General features: G+C 44.6%; 1 protein-coding gene across 1 annotated transcript; it reads right to left on the minus strand.

The window, feature by feature from the left end:
• Positions 1 to 615: 615 nt before the first annotated feature.
• On the minus strand, positions 616 to 14,268 carry LOC119262643. Its single transcript, XM_037535622.1, has 4 exons — positions 14,182 to 14,268; positions 3,586 to 5,080; positions 3,259 to 3,510; positions 616 to 645 (listed from the first exon to the last, which is right to left on the minus strand). The coding sequence occupies exons 1-4, from the start codon at positions 14,187 to 14,189 to the stop codon at positions 616 to 618; spliced, it is 1,785 nt and encodes a 594-aa protein (XP_037391519.1). The 5' UTR covers positions 14,190 to 14,268.
• Between the last annotated feature and the right edge of the window lie 369 nt (positions 14,269 to 14,637).

Raw genomic sequence — 14,637 nt, forward strand, 5'->3', positions numbered from 1 at the left:
TAGGGGCTCCTTGTCATATTTTTCATTTCATTATGTGCCAAATGTTTTCAGTCTGGACTGCAGGCTGATTTCTCCAGATTGTCTGAATCTTGTAATGATATTATGTACTGTAGACGATGAAAAGCAAAAGTAAAAGCAAATCATGTTTCTGACCTGCTGTAAATCAAACACCAGGTGTTTTTTTTTTTAGCATTGCCAGAGTCTTTTTTTGCCCCTTTCCCACATTTTTTGGAATGTTTTGTTGGCATCAAATTTCTTATTCACAGTTACGAGGCTGTCTGGACCGGCTACTTCAGTGGCGCTGTATCACAGCTGTAAAGCTGTCTTGACCGGTCATGCTCAGTGCCACCCTTTAGCGACTGAGGACATTTATGACCTTCAAGACTTCCTGAGTCGTCGTCTTTGTGACTCACTGTAGCTGCAGAGTGAGACTTTCCCCCATGGCTAAGGCCTCTTCCTGGGTCAGCTATGTGACTCCATACCGTGGCCTGGACAGCCCGCTCCACTAGCTGTTTGAACTGTGGAGGTGTGTGTGGGTGGTGTATTACTTTTGTAAAATTTCCTTAAGCATGAGAAAGTCACTATAACAGTGATAATGATGGTGATGATGATGCACTAACTGGGGGACCAGCCTGGGTTGTGCTTCTACAGAACACCACCCAAGAAAGACAACCCAGAGAGTAGGAGATAAAACATGCCATAAAATATTGTGCTACCCTGATCAAAACATACTGCCCTGAAACGCCAACTACTGTGACGCTGAAACTAATGACCCATAGATAAGCTTTAGCTAATTAGCACTCACCTTTGCTTTGACGGTAAAGAATTTCTTGTCCTTCACGTTCCAAATGCCGGCTTTATTGACCCACTCGCATCAAAAATACATAATTATCTCTCTGCACTTTTAAAAGCATTCATCCTGGTATCAGATATCATCCTGGTATCATCCTGGGTAAAAAAGGACAAAACATTAGGCTTTAAATGATCTTACAACAAATCAGTAAACGGACAGCTGCAGTGAGTCAGTGTGGACAGAATTTCCCTTTGATTTCTTTAAAGTTTAGTGTGAATGTGCAGACAGTTTGTTACAGAAAGAAGAGTCAGTGTTGAGCTACTCAGCAGAGGTGTCAAATCCAGGTTCAGAAAGTAAAAATCCTTCCCAGGTTTTTGTTCCAACAGGCTGGACAGCTCTGCTGGTGGTGTGATCTAACTAGAGAAGCCAGCCTGTTGGAACAAAATCCTGGGAAGGACTTTTACTTTCTGGACCTGAATTTGATACCTCTGCTCAGCACAGACGGCTTCACACAGCTGGAAACCACTGCTGAGCAGGTTTAAGTTTAATGCGAGACCAGATATTCACTACAGGCCTTAAATCTGGACTTTTGGTCCATTCTGTTTTTGAGAGAGTGAGTGTGGATGTGTGTTCATTGGCTAAAACAGATTTCTCTATTTTAATACATTTTTCATGAGTCTTGTTTCTTTTTATTTTAATGTTGCTTTTTGTCATTTCATGTTTCAGAGTTTAATGGAAGTTTCTTCAATATTTAACATCTTTACCATAAAACAAGCAGGTAAAGACCTGAAAACTATATAATATAATAATCAATATTGATCATCTATAAGATCAGATCTCGGAATGCTGCGCTCTGATTGGCTGAACAGATTTATTGGATTCTGCTGGAAAACAGTGCTAGCATTTGAACTTGTGATGCTTTGATGATGAAAAACAACTAAACATGTTCAGGGTTCAGAATGAGCTCAGTGTTAGAATCACTCACCACAGTCAGCTTCATTATTATGGACATCACTTGAACTCCTTGTAAATGAGTTGGAATAATAAAGCTCTACTGAACTACTTTGGGATAAATTGGAATAATTATGCTCTACTGAACTACAACCCCAATTCCAATGAAGTTGGGATGTTGTGTAAAACATAAATAAAAACAGAATACGATGATTTGCAAATCATTTTCAGCCTATATTCAATTGAATACATTTACATTTACATTTACAGCATTTAGCAGACGCTCTTATCCAGAGCGACTTACAAGAAGTGCTTTGTCAATCTAGAGAAAGTATCTTTGCTAGTTATCAATAGCTTAGAGAAAAAGACGGTCCTGAGATCAGATACTGCTAGAGACAAATATGTCACTGCAGACATCAAGAGAAAAAGAAACAGAGTTGAACGCAGAACTCTGTGCCATTCAATGCAATACAATAACAATAACAATAAGATACAATACAATAAATAAAATAAGTGCAGCTTATAGTTCAATGCTCATTTAAGTGCTGTGTAAAAAGATGAGTCTTCAGTCTGCGTTTGAAGACAGCAAGAGACTCTGCTGTTCGGACAGCCAGTGGGAGTTCATTCCACCACCTGGGTGCCAGTACAGAGAACATTCTCGACGCTCATCTTCCATGCACCTTGAAGGGTGGTGGGTCAAGCCGAGCTGTACTCGAAGCTCGAAGGGCTCGTGGTACAGTTCGAGATTTTACCATTGCCATCAAGTAGGTAGGGGCTGGTCCATTTTTGGCTTTGTAGGCCAGCGTTAGGGTTTTAAATCTGATGCACACAGCTACAGGAAGCCAGTGAAGGGAGCGCAGCAATGGGGTGACGTGGCTGAACTTGGGCAGATTGAAGACAAGTCGTGCTGCCGCATTCTGGATGAGTTGCAGAGGCTTGATGGTCTGCATCGGAAGACCAGCCAAGAGCGAGTTGCAGTAGTCAAGCCTTGAGATGACCAGAGACTGCACTAGCACCTGGGTGGCCTCTCGGGTGAGGAAGGGTCGGATCCTCCGGATGTTGTACAGTAGATACCTGCATGACCGAGTCAGATTCGCGATGTGAGTCGAGAACGATAACTGGCCATCCAAGGTCACACCAAGACTTCTTGCCTCTGCAGATGGAACAATCCGGGAGTTCTCGAATGAGATAGCAAGATCATGAGGACCTGTAGTCGCAGGGATGAATATCAGCTCAGTCTTGCTGGGATTGAGCTTCAGGTGGTGGGCTGCCATCCATGTAGAAATGTCAGACAGGCATGCCGAGATGCGACTGGAAACCTGTGTGTCAGAGGGAGAGAAAGAAAACATTAGTAGAGTGTCATCAGCATAACAGTGATAAGAGAAGCCATGAGAAGATATTACATCACCAAGAGAGCTAGTGTAAAGAGAAAAGAGAAGAGGACCCAGGACCGAGCCTTGGGGGATGCCAGTGGAGAGCCTGCATGGAGAGGATGTGAACCCTCTCCATGTTACCTGATAAGAGCAATCCTCCAGGTAGGACTTGAACCATTTCCATGCATAACCAGTGATTCCGAGGTTGGTGAGGGTGTCCAGAAGGATCGTATGGTTGACTGTGTCAAAAGCTGCTGAGAGATCAAGAAGGATCAGGACAGAAGACAATTTGGCCGATCTTGCAGATTGGAGGTTCTCAGTCACTGCGATGAGGGCAGTTTCTGTAGAGTGTGCTGGTTTGAAGCCAGACTGGTTGGGGTCTTGGAGCTGGTTCTGTGTGAGAAAGAGAGAAAGTTGATTATAGACTGCACGTTCAAGAACTTTTGAAAGGAAAGAAAGAAGTGATACCGGTCTGTAGTTGTTGACATCAGAGCTGTCAAGCGTGGGTTTCTTCAAGATGGGGAGCACTCTTGCCATCTTGAAAGTTGCTGGAACTTCACCCGACGTCAAAGACTCGTTGATGAGAAATGTGATGAAGGGCAATAGGTCCTCAGAGATTGACTGAAACAAAGCAGATGGGATTGGATCCAGTGGGCATGTGGTTGGGTTACTGGACTTGATCAGTTGAAGGACAGCATCTGTGGAAAGAGAAGAGAAACAGCCTAAGGGATCGAGAATGAGATGATGCGGTCTAGTGGAAGGTATGGGGACAGAGGGAAAAGAGTGGTGGATTCTATCAACCTTCTCCTCAAAGAAGGTGACAAAATCCTCAGGGGTGAGAGAACAGGGTGCAGGGGGAGGAGGAGGGGTGAGAAGGGAGGAGAAAATGTTGAAGAGCTTGCGTGGATCCCTTGCTGATGCTTCCAGTTTCCCTTTGTAAAATGATGATTTTGCAGCAGTAACTTCAAGAGAGAACTTGGAAAGGAGAGACTGATAGGAGTGAAGATCTGAGTCAATCTGGGATTTCCTCCACCTTCTCTCAGCCTTCCTTAGATCTTGTCGGTTGCTGCGCAGGACACCTGTCAGCCAGGGGGCAGGTGGGGAAGATCTTGCTGGCCTGGAGGAGAGAGGATACAGGAGGTTAATTGCGGATGAGAGTGAAGAAAGGAAAGCATCCGTGGCCTTGTTCAGTGAGAGAGAGGAAAATGAGTCAGGATGGGGAAGGGTGTTCAGGATAGTTGAGGTGAAAGATGAGGAAGGAGTGGAGTGCAAGTTGGGCCGAGAAGAGGAGTACAAAGGGGTGTAATGGACAGGATTAACAGGGAGGGCAAGTGAGAAAGATAGGAAATGGTGATCAGAGCGATGCATGGGAGTTACTGTCACATCCAGCGCAGAGATGGGTCTGGTGATGATCAGGTCCAAAGCGTTGCCTGCTCTGTGCGTCGGAGGAGTCTCGTTGAGAATGAGGTTGAAGGACGATAGCAGTGGTAACAGGCAGGATGACTGCAGCTTGTCTGGTGGCAGGTTGAAGTCTCCCAAGAGTATGAGTGGGGTTTCGTCGATGGAGAAAAGACTCAGTAGAGTGTCTAACTCATCAATGAAGTAGCCTAGAGGAGAGGGAGGACGATAAAGAACAATGATGTGAAGTTTAGTGGGGAAAGATACAGTGACAGCATGGTACTCAAATGAGGAAATTGAAAGATGAGAAAAAGCAAGTGGAGTGAAACGCCATTTTCGAGACAAGAGCAGACCTGTGCCACCACCCCTGCCAGACTGCCGTGGGGAATGAGAGAAGTGAAAGGCAGTGGACAGTGCTGCTGGAGTTGCTGAGTTCATGGGGGTGATCCAGGTCTCTGTCAATGCCAGGAAGTGCAGCGAATGGAAGGATGCAAGGGCTGAAATGAAGTCTGACTTCTGCACAGCTGATTGGCAATTCCAGAGCGCAGAACCCTGGTTAGAGAGTCTGAGGAACGTGGGGGATAGATGAGGTGAATACACGACAAAGACAAGATATTTAATGTTCAAATGGATAAACTTTGTTTTTTGCAAATATTCACTCATTTTTAATTTGATGCCTGCAACATGTTCCAAAGAAGTCGGGACAGGGGCATGTTTACCACTGTGTTACATCACCTTTCCTTTTAACAACACTCAATAAGCATTTGAGAACTAAGAAAACTATTTGTTGAAGCTTTGTAGGTGGAATTCTTTCCCATTCTTGTTTGATGTACAACTTCAGTGGCTCAACAGTTCAGGGTCTGTTGAGCCTGGTTCCTCCCAAGGTTTCTTCCTCAGTTCTGAGGGAGTTTTTCCTTGCCACTGTTGCCCCCGGCTTGCCCACTGGGGGGTTTCTGTACATTCTTACAGTTCTCTTGAAACTTTTTCTTTTCAGAAATTCTGTAAAGCTGCTTTGTGACAACATCCTTTGTAAAAAGCGCTATACAAATAAATTTGATTTGATTTGATTTGGTGTCATGTGACTCGTTAGAGTTACAAGGTTCCAGGTGTGAATGGTGAGCAGGGCTGTCAAATTTGGTGTTTTAGGTACAATTTACTCATACTGGCCACTGGATGTTCAACATGGCACTTCATGGCACAACCTCTCTGAGAATGTGAGAAATAGAATTGATGCTCTCCACAAAGATGGCCTAGGCTATGAGAAGATTACTAACACACTGAAACTGAGCTATAGCGTGGTGGCCAAGGTCATAGAGTGGTTTTCCAGGACAGGTTCCACTGAGAACAGACTTCACCAAGGTTGCCCAAAGAAGTTGTGTCTACGTGTTCAGCGTCATATCCAGAGGTTGGCTTAAAAAAATAGATGCATGAGTGCTGCCAGAATTGCTGCAGAGGTTGAAGAAGTGGGAGGTCAGCATGTCAGTGCTCAGACCATATGCCACACAATGCATCAACTTGGTCTGCATGGCTGTCGTCCCAGAAGGAAGCCTCTTCTGAAGCTGACAAACAAGAAAGCCCAGAAACAGTTTGCTGAAGACAAGCAGTCCAAGAACATGAATCATGTTCAGGATCCATGTCTTGTGGTCTGATGAGACCAAGATAAACTTTTTTGTCTCAGATGGTGTCCAGCATGTGTGATGGCGCCCTGGTGAGGTGCACCAAGACAACTGTCTCTTGCCTACAGTCAAGCATGGTGGTGGTAGCATCATGGTCTGGAGCTGCATGAGTGCAGCCAGCACTGGGGAGCTGCAGTTCATTGAGGGAAACATGAATTCCACCATGTACTGTGACATTCTGAAGCACAGCATGACCTTCGGACACTGCGCCACATGGCAATTTTCCAATACGATAACGATCCCAAACACACCTCCAAGATGACAACTGCCTTGCTGAAGGTAAAGGTGATGGACTGGCTAAGTATGTCTCCAGACCTAAACAGTACTGCTATACAAGCTCTACACTGACTACTTTAAGTTATATCCAAGTTTCATTTCTATAGTGTCGTCCCATGAAAAGATATAATAAAATATTTACATAAATTTGAGGGGTGTACTCACTTTAGTGAGTTACTGTGTACTACATTTGCAGGTAATGTGTGACCTGTAGAGGATCCGTTTATTTTCATTTGTGTTTGTGTGTATGTGTGTGTGTGTGTGTGTGTGTGTGTGTGTGTGTGGTTTATACATGCAGTCCTGTTTAAAATCTGTATGCATTCATAACATTTACAGCAGTGCGCTTTAACAGTCAGTGCTGATGTTCATGTCATTACATAAGAGACAGACGCTCTGCCGAACCATGTAATTTCACTGTATATAAGGCTGTGAATAGAATGACAGACCGGCAATTACATTCAGTCGTGTTCCTGTTTTTCCCTCTTCAGCACTTATAAGTATAACCTTGAGTTTATTTTTCAAAAAACCAACGGAGAAAAAATACTCAAGGTCAAAGAAAACATTGGACAGAAATATATGAACTCTTCTTTTCCCTATATGTTTTACAATACTCTCTCTGTCTCTATCTCTGTCTGTCTCTCTCTCTCTCTCTCTCTCTCTCTCTCTCTCTCTCTCTCTCTCTCTGTCTCTCTCTGTCTCTCTCCACCTCTCTCTCTCTCTCTTTCTCTGTGTCTCTCTCTCTGTGTCTCTCTCTGTAAGTTTCTTTTGCCCGAGGCTCAGATCTGCTTCTATAAGTCTCTTGTTTCTGCCCTCCTGCCTCTCCTCCATATTTATATCTTATTTATTTTTTTTCTTTATTTATCTGTGCTCTGTATGTCAAAAAGTATGCCTTGTTCAATATTCTTTACAAAAATGAAGGGTGTTATCGGTGCAACAACAGCCTCTACTCTTTTGGAAGGCTTTACTCCAGATGTTGAACGTTGCTGTGAGGATTTGATTGAGCATTGGTGAGGTCAGGTACTGATGTTGTTCAGGAGTTCTGGATCACTGTAACAATCTGGATCAGTTTTACATCCCATAGAAATTTGTTGGAGCTTCATTATTCCATCTCACTCCCAAGAATTTCAACTGAGATCCAACAGTCCAGCTCATCTCAAATGTGTTTTATGGAGTTTCATTATTCCAACTCATCACAAAGGAGTTCAGTAGAGCTTGATTATTCCAATTCATCGCAAAGTAGTTCAGTGAAGCTCCATCACTCCACCTCATCCCTAACATGTTTTATGGAGTTTCATTATTTTAACTCATCCTAAATGAGTTCATTGAAGCTTCATTATTCCAACCCATCCCAAAGTAGTTCAGTAGAGCTTCATTATTCCAACTCATCTCAAAGTACAACCCTAATTCCAGTGAAGTTGGGACATTGTGTAAAACATAAATAAAAACAGAATACAATGATTTGCAAATCTTTTTCAACCTATATTCAATTGAATACACCACAAAGACAAGATATTTAATGTTCAAATGGATAAACTTTATTGTTTTTTGCAAATATTCACTCATTTTGAATTTGGTGCCTGCAACATGTTTCAAATAAGTTGTGACAGGGGCAACAAAAGACTGGGAAAGTTGAGGAATGCTCAAAAAACACCTGTTTGGAACATTCCACAGGTGATCGATTTGGATGAGTGACTGAATACTGCACGGAGAGCGCGTCACGGAGAGCGCGTCACTGCGAGCGACTGTGAGCGCATCACTGTGGTAAAGTTTTTTGTGCTATCAGCTTCTAAATCAACAAAAAGCGGTAAGTGGCTGAAATATCATGGCTTCTGCTGGTTGTTTCGTCTGTGCAGGGTGTGGCATGTTTAGCCTAACGCCCTTTTTCCACCTCTAGCGATAGTGATAGTGTTTGTACTAAGTGCCAGCTAGTTAGCTGTTTGGTGGAGAAGGTCGACCAGTTAGAAGTGTGTATCCGGGGATTATTAAGGGATAGGCAGCCAGAGGCAGCGTTAGCAGCTCCGGGTACCCTAGGGAGAGTTAGCACCCCCTCGACACCGGCGTCAGAGCCCTCACAGCGGGGCGAAAGGGTGGCCGGAAAGCTAAGGCTAATGCTAACGCTGACTCTGGCTGCCTATCCCTTAATAATCCCCGGATACACACTTCTAACTGGTCGACCTTCTCCACCAAACAGCTAACTAGCTGTCATCTGTCATCTGACTTGGCTGATATAGAACAAAACACAGCTGTAGAAAAGAGCCTGGAAACCTTTTACCCCCTCCCACAGCTGGAGCTAGAGAAGATTATCTCTTCTGCAAATTGCACAACCTGCACACTCGATGCAATTCCATCAAAATTACTCAAAGAAGTACTGCCAGTTATTATAAACCCTATCTCAACTATTGTAAACGCGTCCCTTAGTCTGGGCCATGTTCCCAAAGCTTTTAAACTAGCAGTTATCAAACCTCTGATCAAGAAACCAAATCTTGATGTCACCGTTTTGTCTAATTACAGGCCTATTTCTAACTTACCGTTTATATCAAAGGTCTTAGAAAAAGCTGTGGCCCAACAACTTAGTTCATATCTACACAAGAACCATATATATGAAAAATTTAATCTGGATTCAGGCCACACCACAGCACTGAGACAGCTCTAGTTAAGATAACTAATGATCTTCTTCTTGCCTCTGATCAAGGCTACATATCTCTCTTAGTGCTTGACCTTAGTGCGGCTTTTGATACAATAGACCACAATATTCTCTTAGAAAAGTTAGAAAACATGGTTGGAGTCACAGGGACAGCCCTATCATGGTTCAGATCTTACCTATCAGAACGTTATCAGTTTGTTAGGGTAAACAATTTATCTTCCACTTATTCAAAAGTGAGATTTGGAATTCCGCAGGGGTCTATATTAGGACCATTACTATTTACACTATACATGTTACCGTTAGGCACAGTTATAAGTAAACATGGCGTAAACTTTCATTGTTATGCAGACGATACTCAACTGTACATATCAGCCAAGCCTGATGACACATACAGGTTAAAGAAAATGGAGGACTGTGTAAAACAGTAACAAAACAGAGGTTCTCCTTCTGGGTCCAAAATTAGCAAGAAGTAAATTACCAGATTTAATCTTAAATCTCGCCGACTTTCCAGCCACACCTGGCTCAGCAGCAAAAAATCTTGGCGTTATAATTGATTCAAATTTATCATTCGATCAACACATAGGCAGCATCACTAGGACAGCATTTCTACATCTTCGCAACATTGCCAAGATCAGAAATGCCCTACCCCTGCGTGATGCGGAAACACTAGTACATGCCTTTATTACTTCCAGGCTAGACTACTGTAACGCGCTATTGTCAGGATGCATGAGCAGGAATTTAAACAAACTCCAACTAGTCCAAAACGCCGCAGCCAGAGTCCTCACTAAAACTAGAAAATTTGAGCATATTAGTCCAGTGCTATCATCACTTCATTGGCTATTGATTATAAAATCCTTTTATTGACGTATAAAGCCCTACATGGTCTAGCTCCCGAGTACTTACAAGACCTTGTTTCTCAATATGAGCCATCACGACCACTCAGATCACAGAGTGCTGGCTTATTAATAGTCCCCAGAATTCAGAAGGTTTCAGCTGGGGGAAGAGCTTTTTCTTATAAAGCCCCCAAACTCTGGAATGACCTTCCAGAAACTGTTCGGGACTCAGACACAGTCTCAATCTTTAAGACTAGGCTGAAAACTCACTTGTTTAGGTTTTGGTAGGTAATGTTCCCCCTTAGATAAAGGCAGCAGATCCAGGGGTCCATGGACACAGGGAATTATAGTAAACTGAGACGCTGGTGCTATCGTCCCGCTGCACGCGGTCACTCAGGTTTGTGGACGGTGGAGCGGAGGGATGCCAAACTGTTTCAGAGTGCTGCCGTGTCTGTGTGTCCTTCTGGTTCTCTCCTTTTAGTTAAGCTGTCATAGTCAGATCTGCCGGAGTCATTAGCCACACTCTGTAAATGTTTACATTCCCTGTTTATGTACAAACGGATAAAATAAAACTAATTCCATCTCCCTGCTTTCTTTCCGAGTATACAATCACCCATATGTCCGGCTGGACACTGAAGGACGACGACCGCTGAGCCCTCCTGCTACCCACTTCAGACCAGCTGCCCATGCCCCAGCTGCCACCAACTGCCTTGGACGAGCTGCCCACCCTACGCTGATGTTCTCATAGACTCCTAGTTATTCCTAATACCAATATTACTGCTATTAATATTAGTAATATAATCACTTGTAGGTAGTTTGACCAGAGGAGGATGGGTCCCCCCTGGTGAGCCTGGATCCTCCCAAGGTTTCTTCCTCAGTTCTGAGGGAGATTTTCCTTGCCATTGTTGCCCCTGGCTTGCCCACCGGGGGGTTTCTGTACATTCTTACAGTCCTGTTGAAACTTTGTCTTTTTTTACGAAATTCTGTAAAGCTGCTTTGTGACAACATCCGTTGTAAAAAGCGCTACACAAATAAATTTGATTTGATTTGATTTGAACAGGTTAATTGCAAACAGGTGAGTGTCATGATTGGGTATAACGGGAGCTCAGTTATTCACAAGCATGGATGGGGCGAGGTTCATCACTTTGTGAACAATTGCGTGAGCAAATAGTCCAACAGCTTAAGAACAATGTTTCTCAACATGCATTTACAAGGAATTTAGAGATTTCATCATCTACAGTCCATAATATCATCAAAAGATTCAGAGAATCTGGAGAAATCTCTTCAAGTAAGCGGCAAGGCAGAAAACCAACATTGAATGCCCATGACCTTCGATCCCTCAGGCGGCACTGCATTAAAAACCCACATCATTCTGTAACGGATATTCCCACATGGGCTCAGGAACACTTCAGAAAACCACAGTCAGTGAACACAGTTCGTCGCTCCACCTACAAGTTCAAGTTAAAACTTTGCCATGCAAAGCGAAAGCCGTATATCAACAACACCCAGAAACGCCTCCGGCTCCATCCATTGTAAAAAGCGCTATACAAATAAATTTGATTTGATTTGATTTGAAAAAGGTGACAGCTGCAACAGTAGCAGAAGCAAAATCCAGGGCATGGGAGGAGTTTGGCGACGCCATGGAAAAAGACTTTCAGTCGGCTTCAAGGAGGTTGTGGACAACTGTCCAGTGACTCAGGAGTGGTCGGGGTGGCTGCACCCAAGCTGTATTCGTCAAGGGTGGAGAAACTCTGACTTCATATTGTTGGATATTGTTGGTCGGTGGAAGGAGCACTTTGAAGAACTTCTTAATCTGGGAGACATGCCTCCCTCACAGGAGTCAGAGCTGGAAGCCTCTGGTGTGTCAAGCTCCATTTTCCTGGTGGAGGTCACTGAGTAGTTGGCAAGCTCTTCAGTGGCAAGGCACCGGGGGTGGATGAGATTTGTCTGGAGATGCTTAAAGCTCTGGATATTGTGGGGCTGTCATGGCTGACGTGCCTCTGCAATATTGCATGGACCTCAGGAACAATACCCTTGGACTGGCATACCAGGGTGGTGATCCCCATTTTTAAAAAAGGGGACCAGAGGGTGTGTGCCAACTATTGGGGTATCACACTGCTCAGCTTTCCTGGGAACGTCTATGCCAAGGTGCTGAAAAGGAGACTCTGACCAATAGTTGAACCTCAGATTGAGGAGGAACAATGCAGATTCCATCCTGGCTGTGGAACAATGGACCAGGTTTTCACCCTCTCGTGGATTGTTGAGGGGGCATGGGAGTTTGCCAACCCAGTCTACATGTATTTTGTGGATTTGGAGAAGGCTTACAAGCAGGTTCCCCAAGATATTTTGTGAGAGGTCCTCTGGGAGTATGGGGTACTGGGGTCACTACTCTGGGCCATTTGATCTCTGTACTCCCAGAGTGAGAGCTGTGTTTGTATACTCAGCATTAAGTCAGACCCTTTCAATATTAGCGTTGGGCTCCGGCAGGGTTGTGCCACTCCTGTTCACGATATTCATGGACAGGGTGTCAAGGCATAGCCAAGGTCAGGAGGGCATTATGTGTGGAGGCCAGAGTGTGGCATCTCTGCTATTTGCAGATGATGTTGTTCTTTTGGCTGAATCACATGGTTGCCGACAGCGCTCACTGGAGCAGTTTGCTGGAAAAGGATGCCATGCCCACTCCAGGTAAGGGGAAAGGGCTTGCCCCAGGTGGAAGAGTTTAAGTATCTCAGGGAGATTGGCTGCGGGCTGGGACAGGCGGCAGCAGTAATGCGGTCACCGTACAAGACTGTAGTGGTGAAGAGGGAGCTGAGCCATAAGGCAAAGCTCTCTGTTTACCGGTCGGTCTACATCCCGACCCTCACCTATGGTCATGAGCTGTGGGTAATGACCGAAAGAATGAGATCACGAATACAAGTGGCGGAAATGAGCTTTCTTCACTGGGTGGTGGGCTACACTCTATTTGATAGGGTGAGGAGCTCGGCCATCCGGGAGGAGCTTGGAGTAGAGCTGCTACTCCTCTGCATTGAGAGGAGCCAGCTGAGGTAGTTCCTGGCTCCACAGAACCCTAAATCAAATTAATCTTGGTACTAAGGAACCCCTTAATCAAAATCTGTCTTGACCTAAAGGAACTCTAATTTAAATGAACTGTGGCTCCATGGAAACTTAATCCAAATGAATCAAGGCTTCAATTAACCCTAATCCAAATGAATCCTGACCTCCAAAAACCCTAATCCAAATGAATCCTGACCTCCAAAAACCCTAATCCAAATGAATCATGGCTCCATGGAACCCTAATCCAAATGAATCCTTGATCAAAGGAATCCTATTCCAAATGAACCCTGGCTCAGATTACAAAATACTCCAGGTCAAACAAAAGATTGTGACCTTGTTTCCTTTCACTTCTGTCTAAAGTGAAAGTAAAGAGAGAGAGAGAGAGAGAGAGAGAGAGAGAGAGAGAGAGAGAGAGACAGACAGACAAGAGAGTGACAGAGAAAGACAAAGAGAGAGAGAGAGAGAGAGACAGAGAGAGAGAGAGAGACAGACAGACACAGCAGAACTTCCTGTTTCAGAGACAGGAATGCAAACATTTCCATCCAGCCAGAGAGTGTTATGTCTAATTCTGTGCTTCCAGGCCTGATTTCAGAGAGATAGAGAGAGAGACAGAAAGAGAGACATAGAGACACAGAGAGAGAGACTGACTGAGAGAGAGACTGAGAGAGACAGACAGAGAGACAGACAGAGAGAGAAAGAGACAGACAGAGAGAAAGAGACAGACAGAGACAGACAGAGATAGAGAGAGAGAAAGAGACAGAGAGAGAGAGACAGAGACTGAGAGAGACAGAGAGAGAGAGAGACAGACAGAGAGAGAGAGAGAGAGAGAGAGAGAGACAGAGCGACAGAGAAAGAGACAGAGAGAGAGACTGAGAGAGAGAGACAGAGAGAGACCGACAGAGAGAGGGAGAGACAGACAGAAAGAGAGAGAGTCACAGAGAGAGAGAGAGACAGACAGAGAGAGAGACAGAGAAAGAGACAGAGAGAGAGACTGAGAGAGACAGACAGAGAGAGAGACAGAGAGAGAGACAGAGACAGAGAGACAGACAGAGAGAGACAGAGAGACAGACAGAGAGAGAGAGATACAGAGAGAGAGACAGAGACAGAAAGAGAGAGAGAGACAGAGTGTGCTGCCAGGCCTGATTTCCTTAACTTACTGAAACGCTAAAGTCACACTTACTACCTCATCATCTCCACATGCTGCCTTGCTGAGCCGCCGCAACACACACCTTGTGCTTCCACTACCTGGCCACTTGTTTGGAAACACTTGGTTGGGTCTTCAGCTGATTAAAACGATATGAACACTCTACAGGTGCTCAGTGACTCTTAGCTACACTCATCCTTTCTGTTCCCTCCATCCTACACATTGAACTGAAATGAGTCACTGTGACGATATCAAACATTTTCCAACACAACCTGCTCCCTGACGGACAGATGGTCTCACTATCGGGGTCCTGCATGCCTACATGCATCTGAATCACAGCTGGGACTGGCTCTCCCTCGTAACACCAAGGCTGTTCAGCCGTTAGAGCGAGTATGAGTGGTGTGGGGGGAGGCGGATGGAGATGTAACAGCCGGTTTGAGTGAGAGTCACGCAAAACTTCTAACAGATGTGATTCTGGTGTCGAAATCCAACATA

This window comes from Pygocentrus nattereri, chromosome 28 (genome assembly GCF_015220715.1).
Source record: "Pygocentrus nattereri isolate fPygNat1 chromosome 28, fPygNat1.pri, whole genome shotgun sequence".
Classification (NCBI taxonomy): Eukaryota; Metazoa; Chordata; class Actinopteri; order Characiformes; family Serrasalmidae; genus Pygocentrus; species Pygocentrus nattereri.

Bases quoted from the DNA above. Each gene is read 5' to 3' on its own strand.
- LOC119262643 (XM_037535622.1), bottom strand. The intron at 3,511-3,585 runs GTATCACTTCTT...TTTCTCACACAG, and splicing joins ATGTCAACAACTACAGACCG to AACCAGCTCCAAGACCCCAA. The intron at 646-3,258 runs GTAACATGGAGA...GGTGTTCTGTAG, and splicing joins TGGAGGATTGCTCTTATCAG to AAGCACAACCCAGGCTGGTC.